This window comes from Chiloscyllium plagiosum, unplaced genomic scaffold, assembly GCF_037043375.1.
Source record: "Chiloscyllium plagiosum isolate Xiang-an unplaced genomic scaffold, Cpla_swu_hap1 HiC_scaffold_11, whole genome shotgun sequence".
Lineage (NCBI taxonomy): Eukaryota > Metazoa > Chordata > Chondrichthyes > Orectolobiformes > Hemiscylliidae > Chiloscyllium > Chiloscyllium plagiosum.
The window spans coordinates 5535152-5553057 of record NW_028270149.1 but is presented as its reverse complement, the minus strand read 5'-3'; the positions used below and the strand labels follow the sequence as shown (position 1 = coordinate 5553057).

The window sequence follows — 17906 nt, the reverse complement described above, 5'->3', positions numbered from 1 at the left end:
GTTACAATAGAACTGTATATGTAATATTAGTTAGGCCACAGCTGGAATACTGTGTGCAGTTCTGGTCATCATTCAATAGGAAGAATGTAATTACTCTAGTGCAGAAGAGATTCGAGGAGAAAGTGAGGGCTGCAAATGCTGGAGATCAGAGCTGAAAATGTGTTGCTGGAAAAGCGCAGCAAGTCAGGCAGCATCCAAGGAACAGGAGAATCGACGTTTCGGGCATAAGCCCTTCTTCAGGAATGGGCTGAAGAAGGGCTTATGCCCGAAACGTCGATTCTCCTGTTCCTTGGATGCTGCCTGACCTGCTGCTGTTTTCCATCAACACATTTTCAGCTGCAGAAGAGATTCACCAGGATAGTGCCTGAGTTGGAGCCATTCAGCTATGAAAGGAAACTGGATAGGCGGGGTTGCTTTCCTTAGAGTAAAAGGTAGAGTAAAAGGAGTCTGATTCAGGTATACAAAATGTTGAGGGTATAGACAGAGTGTATTGGGAGAAACCTTTCACCTTAATGGGATCAGTAACCGGGTCACAGTTTTACATTATGGAATAGGAGACTTTGAGGGAAAATAAGTTTCATCTGGAACATTGTGAGTATCTGAAACTCGCTGCCTGAAAAGGGGTGGTAAGCGGCAAGAAAACTCGACGTCTCAGAACTATTTAAATGATCATTTGAAGTACCACAGCATACAAGGCGACTGGTCAAATCCTGGAAAATTGGATGAGAATAGTTGGATGTTTGATGAACGGCTTTTTTAAAATGCCGTAGAAATTCCAACATTATGGCTCTTAAATACAGGCCTAGCCAGTGACATCCACATTCAGTGAACAAATTTTTAAAAAAGGTTAATTGAATCCCTAGGTAAGTGAGTAGGATGGACCAAATGGAGTTTAGAAAATGACAAGTTCTCTCTTTCAAATGTAGAAAGTTTTTTGGAGAACTTGACACTTTGACAGAGTAAATGATGCAGACATTTCCTCACTGTGTTGTGATTCTTTGGAATTATCTATCCAGGAGGCTGTGGCTGCTCAATACTTGATACCTAAACAATGGTTGACAGGGGCGGCACGGTGGTTGAGTGATTAGCACTGCTGCCTCACAGCGCCAGGGACCCGGGTTTGATTCCTACCCCAGGCGACTGTGTGTGGAGTTTGTACATTCAAAGTTTGTGCGAAGATTTGTAGCTCGGGTGCTCGTTGTTGTGGTTCTGTTCGCCGAGCTGGAAGTTTTTGTTGCAAACGTTTCGTCCCCTGGCTAGGCGACATCATCAGTGCTTGGGAGCCTCCTGCGAAGCGCTTCTTTGATGTTTCCTCCGGTGTTTATAGTGGTCTGTCCCTGCCGCTTCTGGTTGTCAGTTTCAGCTGTCCGGTGTAGTGGTTGGTATATTGGGTCCAGGTCGATGTGTTTGTTGATGGAGTTTGTGGATGAATGCCATGCCTCTAGGAATTCCCTGGCTGTTCTCTGTCTGGCTTGCCCTATGATAGTAGTGTTGTCCCAGTCGAATTCATGTTGCTTGTTGTCTGCGTGTGTGGCTACTAAGGATAGCTGGTCGTGTCGTTTCGTGGCTAATTGTTAACAATCCGCATACATGAACATCAACTAGCCACGAAACGACACGACCAGCTATCCTTAGTAGCCACACACGCAGACAACAAGCAACATGAATTCGACTGGGACAACACTACTATCATAGGGCAAGCCAGACAGAGAACAGCCAGGGAATTCCTAGAGGCATGGCATTCATCCACAAACTCCATCAACAAACACATCGACCTGGACCCAATATACCAACCACTACAGCGGACAGCTGAAACTGACAACCAGAAGCGGCAGGGACAGACCACTATAAACACCGGAGGAAACATCAAAGAAGCGCTTCGCAGGAGGCTCCCAAGCACTGATGATGTCGCCTAGCCAGGGGACGAAACGTTTGCAACAAAACCTTCCAGCTCGGCGAACAGAACCACAACAGTTTGTACATTCTCCCCGTGTCTGCGTGGGTTTTCTCCAGGTGCTCTGGTTTCCTTCCACGATCCAAAGATGTGCAGGCCAGGTGAATTGGTCATGCTAAATTGCCCATAGTAGGTGCATTAGTCAGGGGTAAATATAGGGTAGGTAAATGGGTTTGGGTGGATTACTCTTCCGAGGGTCGGTATGGACTTGTTGGGCCGAAGGACCTGTTTCCATACTGTAGGGAATCTAATCTAAAGGAAATCAAGGGCGAGGGCACAGAAGTGGAGTTGAGCTTAAAAAAAATGGAGTTGCATGATATTATTTAATTTGCAAAAAAGATTTACAAAAATAATTCCAGGGATGAGAAACTTTAGTTTTGTGCATAGATTTGAGAAGCTGTGTTTTTTTTTCCCTTAAGAAGATTGGAAGGAATTTGGTAGAGATTCAAAATCATAAGTGGGTCCAGACAGAGCAGTTGGAAGGAATTCATAAGTTGACACAGTCAAGCACACCCAATTAAAAGTGAATGGCAACAGAACCAAAATAAACATGAGAGGACATTTTTTAATAAAATTAATGCATTGAGTGGTTAGGATGTGAAATAGTGTGGTAGAGGTAGATTCACTCATGGTTTTCAAAAGGAAATTCAACTACCTGGAGAGCGAAGTGAGATGTAGGAATAGCTGGTTTACTGTTAAGTAGAGCTTGGGCAGATGAGAATGGCTATTTGTGCTGAAATCATTTTATGATTCCAATCTGTGAATGGTGGGGCAGGCTCATGGGATTATATGGTCTGCTGTAGGTCCTTTTTCTTGAATTCTTGGCATGCTTACCGTGAATGAGAGGTATCGGCAATTTTTCATCTTTTTGTCATTTTAAAGTAGTGACCTTGAATTGATTCAAATGGGCTTTCTTAAATTTATTTCAGGTTTAAAAGGCAAGGAGGGTCGCCAAGCAGCGAGGAACAGTGATTACGCAATACCAAAGTTTAAACATCTGCAGAAGCTTCTTCTTGCTCATGGACATTTATACTACATTCGGATAGCACACCTCGTTCAGTATTTCTTCTACAAGGTATGCTTTTCAATATGTCTGAGAGCTAATGTTTGCAGTACCTCTACATTTTAAATTCTTTGTCTCTGTAATATTGGAATTTTGTTCAGCATTGTCATGTGTAAAATAAAGAAAACTGACCATCTTAGGGAGGTTGTCCAGCAGTCTTTTAATATTCAAAAGCTTTAACTTAAAGGCAGTCGAACAAAATACTTGTTGATAACATACTGCAATATCTTTCACATATGCTGGTTTATGCTCACATATTTTTAAAGCAAAGCTAATAAATTTCTTGATTGCTGCGCAGGAGGAATTTAAGTGGTTTTTCCATGAAAACCTGAACCAGATCAGTGAAGCAACAGGTTTCATTTCTATAGTGTCTTAAACGTAATGAAATGTCCAAAAGTGCCCACCTTTGTGAATTTGAGTTATTTGGTGGTGTTTTCTTTTACAGAATCTTTGCTTCATCTTTCCTCAATTTTTATACCAGTTCTACTGTGGATTCTCTCAGCAGGTTTGTATTATCCTGTAACTGTTACTCTTTTTGTAAGATTGCCCTTGACCTAGAAAGATAGTTCCCGAAAACTTTAATCTCAAATTATACTAAAATTTGAGGTGCAATGTAAAACACCTTTGGGTTTAATGATAAACAAAACCTTTCACTCCCAGCTCCACTTTATTCCACTTTGTTTTTTATCCGACTCATCCATTTGAGCTTTAATTTGTTCGTCTGTCCTACCCTCTCATCTTGAACTACAAAACCTAAACCTGAAGCTTTGTTTGCATGTATTGATTTAATGGTTAATTCAGTTGTGGAACTTTGCACTGACTTTTTATTTCACTATTTCTTTCCATAAGCCACTGTATGATGCAACTTACCTTACATTTTATAATATCTGCTTCACTTCTCTGCCAATATTGTTGTATGGTCTGCTGGAACAGCATATAAGCATTGAAATGCTGAAAAAAGATCCCTCTCTGTACAGGTAAATAATAACTCTAACTACCTATTAAAGATTATTGCCAAGAGCCCTGCACAGTATTCTGATATATTTTGTAGCATTAGTAAGAATTGTGTTAATCTTGACAAATATCTCAATGTGGCACTTGCACAGCAAAGTCTAAAAAGCCACAAAACTGTTGGGCTGCTTATGGTAAGATTGCTGTTTTCCAAAGCATGCTCCCAATTTGTAGTCTGTAAAGGTGTTGCTTCATCCTCCACCTCAAACTTGCTGTTTGTAAGATTCTTGCTTTAATTTTAATATTGTTGCATGTGTTTAATGCTATAATATTTTATTTTGTGATATCTCCCTAATTTTGAGGAGTTGTATCAGGAGATTGGGTAATTCACTGATTTAGTGATTTAGCCAAGTATTGCTGTCTACTGGAACATAAAAGCACAATAAATTGCAGCAGAAGTAGGCCATATGGACTCTCAAGCTTGCTGCACCATTTTATGGCCTACCTGCTTCAGGCCTCAACTCCTGTTTCGAACCGGCACCTCAGCCCTCAACTCCCCAATTATTTCAAGAGTGTGACTTTTTTAGAATTATAATTAGTTTTATTGTCACATTCACTCAAATTAGTATAGTGAAAAGTTTACAAGTCACCACTTAACGGCACCATCTTAGGTGTAAAAGTACCCAGGTATAGATTCATAGGCACAAATGTTTACGGAAAAAATAATTAGAAAAATAAAGAAATAAAAATCCATCATTACAGATTAGAGAAGTAAACTTTTAAAAATAAGTTAAAAGTTGAGAATATTTTGCAATCTAGCCTCCACAATTCTGAGGCCTGTGACCAGTGGTGTTCCACATGGATTGGTACTGGGTTCGTTTTTGTTTGTCATTTACATAAATGATTTAGATGAGAAAAATAGGAGCATGGTTAGTAAGTTTGGGGATAACACAAATTGGTGGTATAGTGGACAGTGAAGGAGGTGATTTAAGATAACAAAGGTATCTTGATGATTTAGGTCAACGGACTGACGAGTGGCAGATAGAGTTTAATTGGATAAATTTGAGGTATTGTATTTTGGTAATACAAACAAGGACAGGACTTACACAATTAATGGTAGGCCCCTGGGGAATGTTGTAGAACAGAGAGACCTCGGGGTTCAGGTACGTAATTCTTTGAAATTTGCATGACAGGTTGCTAAGAAGGCATTTAATGCATTTGACTTCATTGCTGGGACATTGACAATAGGAGTTCAGACATCATGTCGAGGTTGTACATTACATGGGTGAGACCTCGTCCAGCGTACTGTGCGCAATTGTAGTTGCCCTGTTCTTGGAAGGATATTATTAAACTGGTGTGGGTTTAGAAGAGATTTACCAGGATGTTGCCAGTAATGGAGAGTTTAAGATATGAAAATAGACTGGAAAGGCTGAAACATTTTTCACTGGAGTCAGGGAGGTTGAGGGCTGACCTTATTGAAGTTTATAAAATCACGAGTGGCATAGATAAAGTAAATGACAATGGGTCTTTTCCATTAGGTGGGGGAGTTCAAAATTAGGGGGCATGTTTTTAATGTGAGAGGAGAAAGGTCATGAGGGACAACTTTTTTACAGAGAGGATGGTTCGTGTGTGGACTGAACTGTCAGAGAAAGTGGTGGATGCAAGTACAGTTACAAAGCTTAAAAGACGTTTGGATAAGTTCATGAATAGGAAGGTTTGGAGTGATATGGGCCAAGCACAAGCAGGTGGGACTAGTTTAGTTTGGGAACATGGTCTGTGTAGACTGGCTGGACTGAAGAGTCTGTTTCCATGCTGTTTGACTCCAAAACTGTCTGGATGAGAGAATTCCAGACATTTACTGCCCTTTGGAAGGTGAAATTTCTTCATACCAGTTTTAAATGAGTGTCCTCTTTTCACAGTGCTGCCTGGTTTTGGACTCCCCCACCATCGGCAATATCATCTTAATGTCTACACTGTCGAACTCCACAAAATGTCATATATTTCAGAAGATCACTCTCCTCCTAAGATCTAATGAATAAAATCCTAAATTATGTAGCCATTCTTGACGAGTCAACATCATAATGCCAGTAATCCGCCTAGTGAACAACTTCCAATGGCAGTGCATCCTTTCTTAAAAATGGGAACCAAAACTATACGCAGTACTCCAGGTGCGACCTCATCAATATCCTGTACACCGACATTTTTTACAAACCCACCGACTCCCACAGCTACCTGGGTTACACGTCTTCCCACCCTACCTCCTGCAAAAATGCCATCCCGTATACCCAATTCCTCTGCCTCCGCCGTATCTGTTCCCAGGAGGACCAGTTCCACCACAGAACACACCAGATGACCTCCTTCTTTAGAGACCGCAATTTCCCTTCCCACGTGGTTAAAGATGCCCTCCAACACATCTCGTCCACATCCCTGCCCCTCCGCCCTCAGACCCCACCCGTCCAACCATAACAAGGACAGAACGCCCCTGGTGCTCACCTTCCACCCTACCAACCTTCGCATAAACCAAATCATCTGCCGACATTTCCGCCACCTCCAAACGGACCCCACCACCGGGGATATATTTCCCTCCCCACCCCTTTCTGCCTTCCGCAAAGACCGTTCCCTCCGTGACTACCTGGTCAGGTCCACGCCCCTGCAACCCACCCTCCCATCCTGACACCTTCCCTTGCCACCGCAGGAATTGCAAAATCTGCGCCCACACCTCCTCCCTCACCTCCATCCAAGGCCCTAAATGAGCCTTCCACATCCATCAAAGTTTTACCTGCACATCCACCAATATAATTTATTGTATCGTTGCTCCCGATGCGGTCTCCTCTACATTGGGGAGACTGGACGCATCCTAGCAGAGCGCTTTAGGGAACATCTCTGGGACACCCACACCAATCAACCACACCACCCCGTGGCCCAACATTTCAACTCCCCCTCCCACTCTGCCGAAGACATGGAGGTCCTGAGCCTCCTTCACCGCCGCTCCCTCCCCACCCGACGCCTGGAGGAAGAACGCCTCATCTTCCGTCTCTGAACACTTCAACCCCAGGGCATCAATGTGGACTTCAACAGTTTTCTCATTTCCCCTTCCCCCACCTCACCCCAGTTCCAAATTTCCAGCTCAGCACTGTACCCATGACTTGTCCTACCTGCCTATCTTCTTTTCCACCTATCCACTCCACCCCCCACCCTGACCTATCACCTTCATCCCCCTCCCCACTCACCTATTGTACTCTATGCTACTTTCTCCCCGCCCCCACCCTCCTCTCATTTATCTCTCCACCCTTCAGGCTCTCTGCCTGCATTCCTGATGAAGGGCTTTTGCTCGAAACGACGATTTTACTGCTTCTCGAGTGCTGCCTGAACTGCTGTGCTTTTCCAGCACCATTCTAATCTACTCTGGTTTCCAGCATCTGCAGTCATTGTTTTTACCTAATATCCTGTACGGTGACCTGTTTATAAACTTGAACCTCCTAGCAATAAAGGCGGTTTTAATTTTTGCTAACATTTTGTGTTTCATGCTCAAGAACACTCTGATCCCTCTCAGCTCACTTTGTTTGGAGACTTTCTTTCCACTTAAATAATAGTCTGCCTTTTGATTCTTCCAACCACAACCTAAATTAAACTCCATCTGCCAAAATTTCTGCCACTCACTCAACCTTATCTGTTGTCCCATGCAGATTCCTTACATCTTCATTGCACCGTGCCCTCCTGCCTATTATTCTATCAGCAAATTTTAATATATGAAAACTTGGCATTTGCATGACATCTTTTCAAATTTTTAACACAGAGATAGCATCAATGTCAAAATGCTGTACTGCCATATGATATTGCTTTGTTTTTCACCTAACCTAAGAAGCACAAACCTCATGCAAAAGAGGAGCTGGCACTTTATCTGTTACATTTTTAGAAGTTTCTGCTACTGTTTTGGACAAGTACATCTCTGGGCAATGTGCACAGCCCACATACATAAGCTAATCTGGTTTCTATTAATATCGAGTTCTCTTTTTAAGTCACTTTTTAAGCTATTTCAGTCACTAGTGGTCAGCAGCTATTATAAATACAGATGATATATTGATGAGTCTATACATTTTCAGTATGTTAAGCAGTGTTCTGAAGGAATTTGAAGTCTTGATATAGCTATGCTTTGTCTAACTCTTTTCCTATCTAATGCAGGAATATTGCTAACAATGCATTGCTACAATGGAAGCCTTTCCTTTATTGGACATTTCTGGGGCTATTCAATGGTCTCGTGTTTTTCTTTGGGGCTTATTTCCTCTATGACAATTCAACCCTTACAGACAATGGTCAGGTGAGTACAGAACTACTTCCGTTATTAATGACCATATTGTCAATTTTGATCATTTAGCAGTCTGAAAACTTATGTTTTTTACTTTTTTCAGTACTCCAAATTTTAGTTTTAGCACCATCCGCAATCATCTTAGAATTACTTATTTTGAAATGTGATTATCTCCATATAAGTAAATGCAATAGCCTTTTTTATGTAGAACCAGATCCCCTAAACAGAAAAAATATATCATCGGACCACTGAAGAGTTACGTCTCAGAAAATCACTCCAAGCTATATTGACTGCAGTGAAGATGTATGAATAACTCTTGGCCCGCCACATGTCTTGATCTTGAGCCAACCATTAGGTTGTGTAAGAGAGGGAAGTTTGACTCTTCTATCTCTCCACAATGTGAGGGATAGAGCTTCCTGTTGGTGGTTCTGGTAACAGCCTGCATCTTACTCCAGTTGGTTATTTGCAGTTGTGTTTTTTTGTTAATACATTCATCCATATGACATTTTACTAGATGAAAACCTCGAGGAAGACCTGAACAGCGATTTACTCCCAAAAACGTTTTGTTTCCTTAGCAACCTGTACTGAAGATTTTTGCTTGCATTACAGTTACAGAACATAGTGCATGACAACATTAGGAAATAAAGCTCTGTTTTCCATTGAGCAATGCAAGCTGAGGCACCCTACATGTATTTGTATTGAGCTAATTAGATTTTTAAAAAATCACTGTTTACTTTTATATTTTGAAATTGAACTGATGCTCTGAGTTAACCTACTTTGTGTATTCAGCTGATATTTGGTGTTTGACCTTGTGTTGTGTATTGCAGGTTTATGGAAATTGGACTTTTGGAACAATTGTCTTCACTGTTCTGGTATTTACAGTTAATCTGAAGGTCTGTGCATTTTAAAAAAAAAGTTACAGTTTAATAAAGCTAGAGAACATGTGAAAATAGTATTATTTTTAGTTTGTTACTTCTTGCATCGTGTCTGTGCAATTTCATCCAGAATTTTTAACCAAGTTTGCAAGATATTTATCATTAAAACGCAGCTCTATCTTAATTATGCTTTCAAATTTAAAAACAGAAACTAATATTCATTCATGAAATGATTGTCTAAAGCAAGGACATAGCTTATTGCCCAGAAGAAAGTGTAGATGTGCCACTTTATTGAAGTGTTATGATCCATGTTGTATAGGTGCACACACAGCTATTGATGAGTTTCCAGGACTTTGAAGCAGTAACAATAATGAATTTGTGGTATAATTCCTAGTCAGGATGGTGCATGACTCGAAGGTGAAATTACAGATGGTGATGTATCATGCATCAGTTACCACTGATCATCGAGATGTTTGAGGTCTGGTTAAAAAAGTGTTGTCAAAGGATCCTTGATGAGTTGCTGCGGTGCATCTTGTATGTGGTACTTGCTGCTGCCACTGTGTTTTGGTGGTAGAGGGAGTGAATGCTTTTGCAACTTTGGTAGGAATAGTACCCTGGAGATCACCACAGTATTCCGCAAGTCATCATGAGTTTTAAACTTAACCAATTTAATTTTTAGGATTGTTAATGCCTGATTGTAAATGAGGTTTATTTTTCAAATCAATGAGCGAAAAACAAGAATTTACTTATTTCACAGACCTATTCCTTAAGTTTGGCAGATTATTAATGACTGATGTAAACTTAAACTATACCTCTTTCAAATCCAAAAAAGTGCACATTCACACATAAGACAGACGGAGTGATGAGACCAGCTGTCTTTCTAGGAACATGTTGGGTGCAAAATAAATGCAAAATCGACGAAGTCTATTAATTAATTTTGGCCAAAGAGTGTTTGCTATGGAAAGCTTCAACTGCTGGAGAGACTTGGCGGGTCTGGCAGATAGAAATAGAGTTTACATTTCAAATCCATTGTGACTCTTCTTTCAGAACAGTACTAGACCTAATTGCTTAAAAGTGAAGTAGTCAATGTTGTAAATTTTATTTCAAATGTGGCTATTTAACATTGAAACAACTCTGCTAATGCAACATGATTTTCAATGCTTTTAGTTATTCCTGTACTACTTAGACGTTGGACACAATGTGGTAAAAGTGCCCATAGTTCTTCAGAAATGACATAATCTGCTTGCAGAAATTATTTTTGGATATTAAAATAATTTGAGAGATGTGCAGTAAGTCAAGGGTGAACTAGGTGTGTGATCATGTATGGTGAAGTAGGCCACAAAGCCTTTTCCTCCTGGTTCTGAATAATGTCTCTGATTTACCTACGAGCTAACATTTCCTTCTCCCTCAGAATCTAAACATCTAGCTATTTGGTGGTTGGACCTTAAACTTACTCTTCCTGAGTACTAAAATAAAACAGAAAATACTGGAAATGCTCAGCAGATCTGGCAGCATCTACAGAGTGAGTTATCATTGCAGCTTATGATTAAAGATCAGAGGTCCTTCTGATGGATTGTATCAAGCCTGAAACAATAATTTTGGTGTTTTTGTCTCTGTACAGATCCTGCCAGATTTGCAAAGTGCTTCAAGCATTTTGTTTGCTTATTTCAGATCTCCAAAACCTGTAGTATTATGCTTTTGATCAAAAATCACTTTGGATTTTAGATAAGTCAGATCTATCTTGTATTACACAGTCATGATCTATCGAATAGAAGGAATCTGATTTTAATTTATTTGGTGGAAGCTGAAAACCTTGCATCAGAAACACTCAGCATTGGCTATAGCAATGAATAATTTGGAATAAATGGTTTTTAAAAGATCTGGTACCATTGCAACATTTTCATATGTTTGTGGTCAATTCAGAATTAGTTTACCAAGGCTTGATTTTGAATTATTTTGATGTTGAACTTGTTATATTCACGGTTTTGTTTGAAATTGTTTACTTGTATAACTACTATAATACTAATTTTAAAGTGTCAAGTGCTTTATGTTCTTATTAAGGAATCTGGTCTTTAATACACAGCTTTCATCTCGCATCATTCTTATTGTACTTTCAGCTTGTATTGGACACTCAATACTGGACGTGGATCAACCACTTTGTAATATGGGGTTCTTTAGCCTTTTTCGTCATCTTCTCTTTCTTTTGGGGTGGCATCATATGGTAAGTAAATTTAAAAACTAGCACCATTTAAAAAGGCTACACTTTGTCAAAGTGAAAATTATCATAGAAGTCATAGAATCCCTACAGGGTGGAAGCAGGCCATTAGGTCCATGTAGTCTGTACCAACCACCTGAAGAGCATTCCACCCAGACCCACTCCGCTACCCTATCCCTGTAACTCTGCATGTTAATATGAGATGATCGCACTGTTTATTATGTGAGTTGTAACTTATTAGATTGGACATGAACCCAGTCCTAACGATCCAAGGGTAGGGACAGTACCACTGTGCCGCAAGAGGGCTGTCTCCTGGCTCAGAGGTTAATTAATTAAATTCAAACCGTGTGAGTCAAATCTGACTAGTCAAAGTATTTGAATTTAGAGTAGACTTACTGGTTTTGAATTTAATAATTTAACTAAGATGATTGACAGTTTCTGCTTCACCTCCACGCTGACAATCGTCCAATCAATTTGCAGTAACTTCTCAGGCTGAAAAAGTTGTTCAGTGTTAGAGTTGTACAGCACTGAAAGAAACCCTTCAGTCCAACTCATCTACAGCAGCCAGATATCCTAAACTAATCTAGATTAGAATGATGCTGGAAAAAGCACAGCATCTGAGGAGCAGGGAAATCGACTTTTCAGGCAAAAGCCCTTCATTAGGAACGGCTAAATTAATCTCGTCCGATTTACCATGATTTGGCCTATATCCCTTAAATCTTTCCAACTGATGTAACCATCTAGATGTCTTTTAAATGTTGCAATTGTACCAGCCTCCTCCACTTCCTCTGGCAGCTTATTCCATGCAAGTACCATCCTCTGTGTGAAAAGGTTGCCCTTTGGATCCCTTTTAAATCTTTCCCCTTTCATATTAAACCTTTGCCCTCTAGTTTCGGACTCCCCTACCCTGGGAAATAGACCTTGGATATTCACCCTATCCGTGATTTATAAACCTCCAAAAGTCACCCCTCAGCTCCAGGAAAATAGCCTCAGCCTATTCAGCCTCTCCCTATAGCTCAAACCCTCCAATTCCAGCAGCGTCCTTGTAAATCTTTTCTGCACTCTTTTAAGTTTCATAACATCTTTCCAAAGTAGACAGAGCAGAATTGAACTCAGTATTCCAAAAGTCGCCTAACCAATGTCCTGTACAGCCGCAACATGACATCCAAATGACTATACTCAATGCACAAACCATTGAAGGTAAATGTAACAAGCACATTCTTCACTACCCTATTTACCTTTGACTCCACCTTCAAGGAAATATGAATCTGCACTCCAAGGTCTCTTTATTCAGCAATATGCCCAAGGACCCTCCCATTAAGTCTGTGAGACCTGCCCTGATTTGCCTGTCCCATTAATCTAAACTAAACTCCATCTCTACTCTTGGGCCCATTGGCCATCTGATCAAGGTCTGTTGTACTGAGATAATCTTCTTTTCTGTCCAGTACATCATCAATTTTGATGTTATCTGCAAACCTAATAACCATTCCTCCTATATTCACATCCAAATCATTTATATAAATGACAAAAAGCAGTGGACCCAGTACCGATCCTTGCGACACATCGCTGTCACAGGCCTCCAGTCCGAAAGGCAATTTATAACTCCTCCATCACCATCTGTCATTTCTAAAGGTGGTTTACTTGTATTTCAATCTTAATAAGCATGAGATGAAACATTTTGACTTCATTTCTGTTTTTTAGCAGTGATTTCTGAGAGTTATTTTAATTGTTGTAAACACAGCTTGAATGTACATTTCAAGCATGTCATTTCTGGAATATTAATGTTTTGCTAAATTCATGATATTTTTTAAAAACTTCATTTTCAGGAGTTTTGGGAAGAAAATATGTAATGTGAGATCTGTTTAATATTTAGAATGTTGACAACACTGAATTTTGCCAGGTTTTTTAAAGTACTGTTGTATTTTTAGTGCGTATTTTGAAGATATAATTTAGCTGCAACATGTTCATAACTCAGGTAGTGGCGCATCTGTATCTCTGGAAGTTTGGTCAGACTGCTGATGGATCTCAGTGGTTTAATGCATTTTTAACTGTATTTGTTGTAAACTGTTGACACTTTGATATCAGATTTATATCAACCTTGTAAATACAAAAAAGCCTCTATGTACAAGCATTCTTTGCTTACTTGAATGTACACTGTGTGTGGGGCTTAAACTTTGAACCTAACTGTATTGATTTCTTTCTGCTAGGCCTTTCCTGAAGCAGCAAAGAATGTACTTCGTCTTTGCACAGATGCTGACTTCTGTTTCAGCATGGCTTACTATAATTTTATTAATAACTGTCAGTTTGATGCCTGACGTTATGGTAAAAGTCTTGAGCAAGCACCCAGACAAAGGCAGACTGCAGGTAGGTGTTAAAACATCAAAATGTCATTCACTTTTTGACAGTTTATGTTTGTATGCAACCTGTATTCTTGTCAAGTGACCATTTAACATCTGTTAGAGTAAACAACTGACCATAGGTATACAGAAATGACTGAAAGCTAAGGATAATATCATATCGTTACTCACGTATTCTGAATAAATTGCTTTCCTTACGTTGTTTAAGTGTTATAACTTTGCATTTCCAAAAATATATTTATCAGGAGCAAAGCTTGACAATAGATTGTTGTATTTTTATATTTTGCTGTTAGTATCACTTAATATCGCCAGGAGAATTTTACTAATTGGAGGGGAACAGGAAGTCTTTTCCTCGAATATAACTTCTGTTCGGTGTGATTACAATAAAATGCATGTACATTACTTTCTGTGAGGTCGGTGTAAATAAGTAATTATTCCATCTTATAACCTAAATAGCTTTTTAAATTGGTTTCTGTCAAATCTTAGTTTTCACCCAAATCTGCTGAAAAAAATGGCCTAGAAAAAGAAATTGTTTTCAGTAGCTGATTATGTTTTTCTTATGTCAATACTTTCTCTGTGAAAATAATTAAGATACAGGAAGTCTTTGTGGATTTTCCAAGTCCGCTTGCTGCTGTTCCTAGAAGGAAAAAATATTCCTGCTTCGATAATTGCAGATCACTGTGATTATCCACCTCCTAATTGAGATTTAGCAGAAGAAATTAATTTTCTCTGATCTCCCATGCTCTGCATTGTAACTAATCCTGACAAACTTGAGGGAGCAATACACTCTCTTGTGCTGATTTTCCATGATTTCAAACATTAAAATTTAATTTCAAAGAGTTGGCAAACTCATTTTATGCTCTCGGGAAGCAATAGCTACTTCAACTAAACCACTAAAATGAAGTATAAATGATTTGCTGCAAGCTGGAGGATGCAGGAGTGTATATGTCTATCTGTGTTTGTGTATAGTGGAGAGATTTAACAGGGAGAGAAACAATTTCTATATTGTGAAGTTTAAAGGACGGGAAATAAGACTGGAAAGGATAGCTGAAAGAGAAATTATAGCATTTAGATAATTTAGATGCAAAGTAAGTCATAAATTTATAAACTAAACTCCAGTTCGTACTTCAACTAATTGTGGTTTAGAAAATGTTGGCTTAATCTTCTTTCTAAATCAGAGTTTTAACTGTGGAGTGAAAATACAGGAAAACTATTACTTTTGAATCACATCTATTTGTGTTTTTGAGAAGTTTAAAAGATGCCATCTTAACCCTGCTTTGCCTGTAAAGTTTACTTATACAAATCATGTCAAATAATCTATCCGCGACATTCAGATTTTCAGGACAGTAACTACTTCTGCATTGTTTTTGGAAACCAGTACTTAGTGCAATGTTTAATTGAAGAACAGCCAACTTTTGGATTTCGTAGGAGCATTTTATTATCCATTATTTGTTGTATAGGTTTGGTCTGCCTATCTGATATTTTGGTGCCTTTTAGAATGGCTTTGTGCTACAGTCGTGTGTATGCACTAACTTCCATCCTCACTCCCAAACTCTGGTTTCATTCATCATGATAATTAGGTACTTAAAAAAAACAAAGTAAACCTCATCTGAATTTCAGTAATGGATTGTGTGAAAGACTGTAAAGAGGAAGAGTGACACGGAAATCTCAGAAACTTACGTCATGGAAGGAGGCCGTACAGCTCATCAAATAAGTGTTGTCTGGCAAGTGGCCATCCAGCATAATCCCGTTTTCCAACTTTTGGTCTGGCATTCCAGTTCAAGTGGCAATCCAAGTATTAAATGTTGAGACTTTCTCTCCCATCTATCCAGGCAGTGAGGTCTGGATCCCTATCACTCTGTAGGTGAACCCCTTCTAAAACCCATAAGTTTAAATCTATATCTTCTTGTTATTGATATTCCATCTTTGTCAATGTATTATAAAAAGAAAGTTGGAGCTGTAAGATGACAGCATCTCTCCACTTATTTGGAGGTGGTCTAGGGTGAGGAAAATCACAGTCTAAATTTGTGTTCTATTATATTAAAGCTAAGGAATTTAACTTTGCCTTGTCTGGTTTCTCTGGTGTCTAATTTTTTAGTGCAGTAATTTCAGTACCTTCTAATGACTTGAAATAGGAAAGTGCTGGGAATACTTTCTCAGACGCTGATGTGTTCTCAGCAGTGCAGGTCAGTTAGCTCATTTGGCTGGACAGCTGGTTTGCAATGCAGAGTGATGCCAACAGCATGGATTCAATTCCTGTACAAGCTGAGGTTGCCATGAAGGGCTCTCCTTTTCAATCTCTCCCCTCACCTAGGGTATGATGACTCTCAGGTTAAACCACCATCTTTCTCTAATGAGAGAGCAGCCCTATGGTCTGGTAAGGTTATCGTGACTTCACCTTTCCAGGATGTGTTTTACTTCAGATTTCCAAAATGCATAGTAATTTACTTCTACTGACTACTGGACTTACTAGAGAGCTAGATATGTTAATCAAATGAAAATAATAATGTACCTGTGATTAGATTTTACTGGTTATTAAAATCTTTAGAGTAGTCAGTCCTTCTGAGGTAGGAGTATTACCACATTCGGAAAAAGTTCAAGTACTGAATGAGGTGAAAATTAATATTAATCATTCAGTGGTTTTTGTTCAATCAGTGGGATCTAAACAAAACACAGCTTGGTATTTAAAAGTTTTCTGATATTTTCATAATGGCAAAACTGAATTAAAGAATATTCGCACTATATTTTGCTTATCTTCCTTTTTCTTCTCTCTTTAACATCTCCAACTTGTTCTCTTGCCTAAAATACTTCTGTTAATCTCCTTTCCACTTTCTATTCTTTCCCCACCCATCTTCCTGCTATGAACCAGGCAAGACAACACTTGCCTTCTTCCAGACAGTCAACGGTCTTTATGCTCTCTCAAACTTCCAGCAACCAAAGTTTCTCTTGGAGTGATTGAGGTGATTTCTTGTTTTGTGCATAACTTGTATGTTTTTATCTAGCATGTACAACCTGTTCATTATTCCATTTTGTTTTGGTAGATTTGGATGTGTACTCATGCTCATTTAGGTGCACATCTCGGATATCTCAAGCATGCTTTTCACGAGTACGCACGCCTTGAGTTTCTAAAATTACTTCGAATTTATTTCAAGTATTGACCAAAGGATATTTGTTGTGAACTAAAGCTGCTTTTGTGTTTTAGCTCTGTTTCTGAGAGCCTGTCATCTTTCGAGTTAATCATGGTATTTATAATTGTCAGTCTGTCCCCTGTAGCCTGATGGCATACCTATGATTTTAGGTCAAACTGGATCTATAAATTGATGATAAAGCTTAAATTCTGTCACTCTGCTCATGGACTGAACCCACATAAGAAAAAGAAATCTAAGTGTTCTGTTCTGCAAACATGTAACCAGTAACTCCAGAGGAACAGGCTTTGATGGATCTTTGTAAGGATTCTTAGCTTTGTTTGCTGATTAACACTGAGCTAAGTGAGAGCAGCATCCAATTAATACTAACATTTGGTTCAGTATTGTAATGTATTTACTATATACTTTCCAAAAGGTGATAAATGTCAAATTGAACTTTGATCTACATAAAAATAACGGGAAGTGTAAAGTTGTATTTGGTCAGAGGGTTTGCAGTTGATTTACTTGGTCATCCCTATGGGAGGGAGGAAGTGTAATTATGCCATAACAGCATTCATTTCAATTATTACAATATCATTTAAATGCACGTTCAGTGTTAATTATATGTGCCTTGTTATTGTATGTGTTTGGCTATTTGTTTTGCTTTTCTCACCTCACACTAACAGTATCTTTAGTGTATGGATAAGTTTTTTGATGTCAGACAGTACAAACGTTGATATTAATTCTTATTTCTGTTGATTTAGATTGGAAAAAATGTATGCGGTGCATAGCAAAGGCTGGATTCTTGATCTTTCTGTCTAAATATTTGATTAAAATCCTTTTTATGATTTTCAAAAGCATGTATTACTCTGCTGATAACGTTTAGATATTAATAATTGTTGTTCGATGTACCTCATTGGTACTCTGGTCGAATATGACCAAAAAAACTCTTCCCTTGTTCACCAGTACTAAACTGAAAAGGGGTGGTTGACATGTTACGTACAGCCCAACTTTAAATTGTGAATACTGGGTTGAACTAATGAGAAAACTCAGACTAGGG

At 39.0% G+C, this 17906-nt stretch overlaps 1 protein-coding gene across 4 annotated transcripts in view; it reads left to right on the top strand.

Annotated features, from left to right (window-relative positions):
* Positions 1-17906, top strand: part of LOC122557439 (phospholipid-transporting ATPase IG-like) — a 164945-nt gene that overhangs the window by 128594 nt on the left and 18445 nt on the right. For 3 of the 4 annotated variants that reach the window (XM_043705187.2, XM_043705184.2, XM_043705191.2), the window contains exons 22-28: positions 2884-3029; positions 3463-3522; positions 3867-3994; positions 8151-8286; positions 9102-9167; positions 11267-11370; positions 13572-13728. In XM_043705187.2, coding sequence (XP_043561122.2) covers positions 2884-3029; positions 3463-3522; positions 3867-3994; positions 8151-8286; positions 9102-9167; positions 11267-11370; positions 13572-13728 — 797 coding nt within the window. Of the gene's footprint in view, positions 1-2883; positions 3030-3462; positions 3523-3866; positions 3995-8150; positions 8287-9101; positions 9168-11266; positions 11371-13571; positions 13729-16590; positions 16682-17906 lie in introns of all 4 variants that reach the window. The other variant, XM_043705186.2, reaches the window with a different exon arrangement.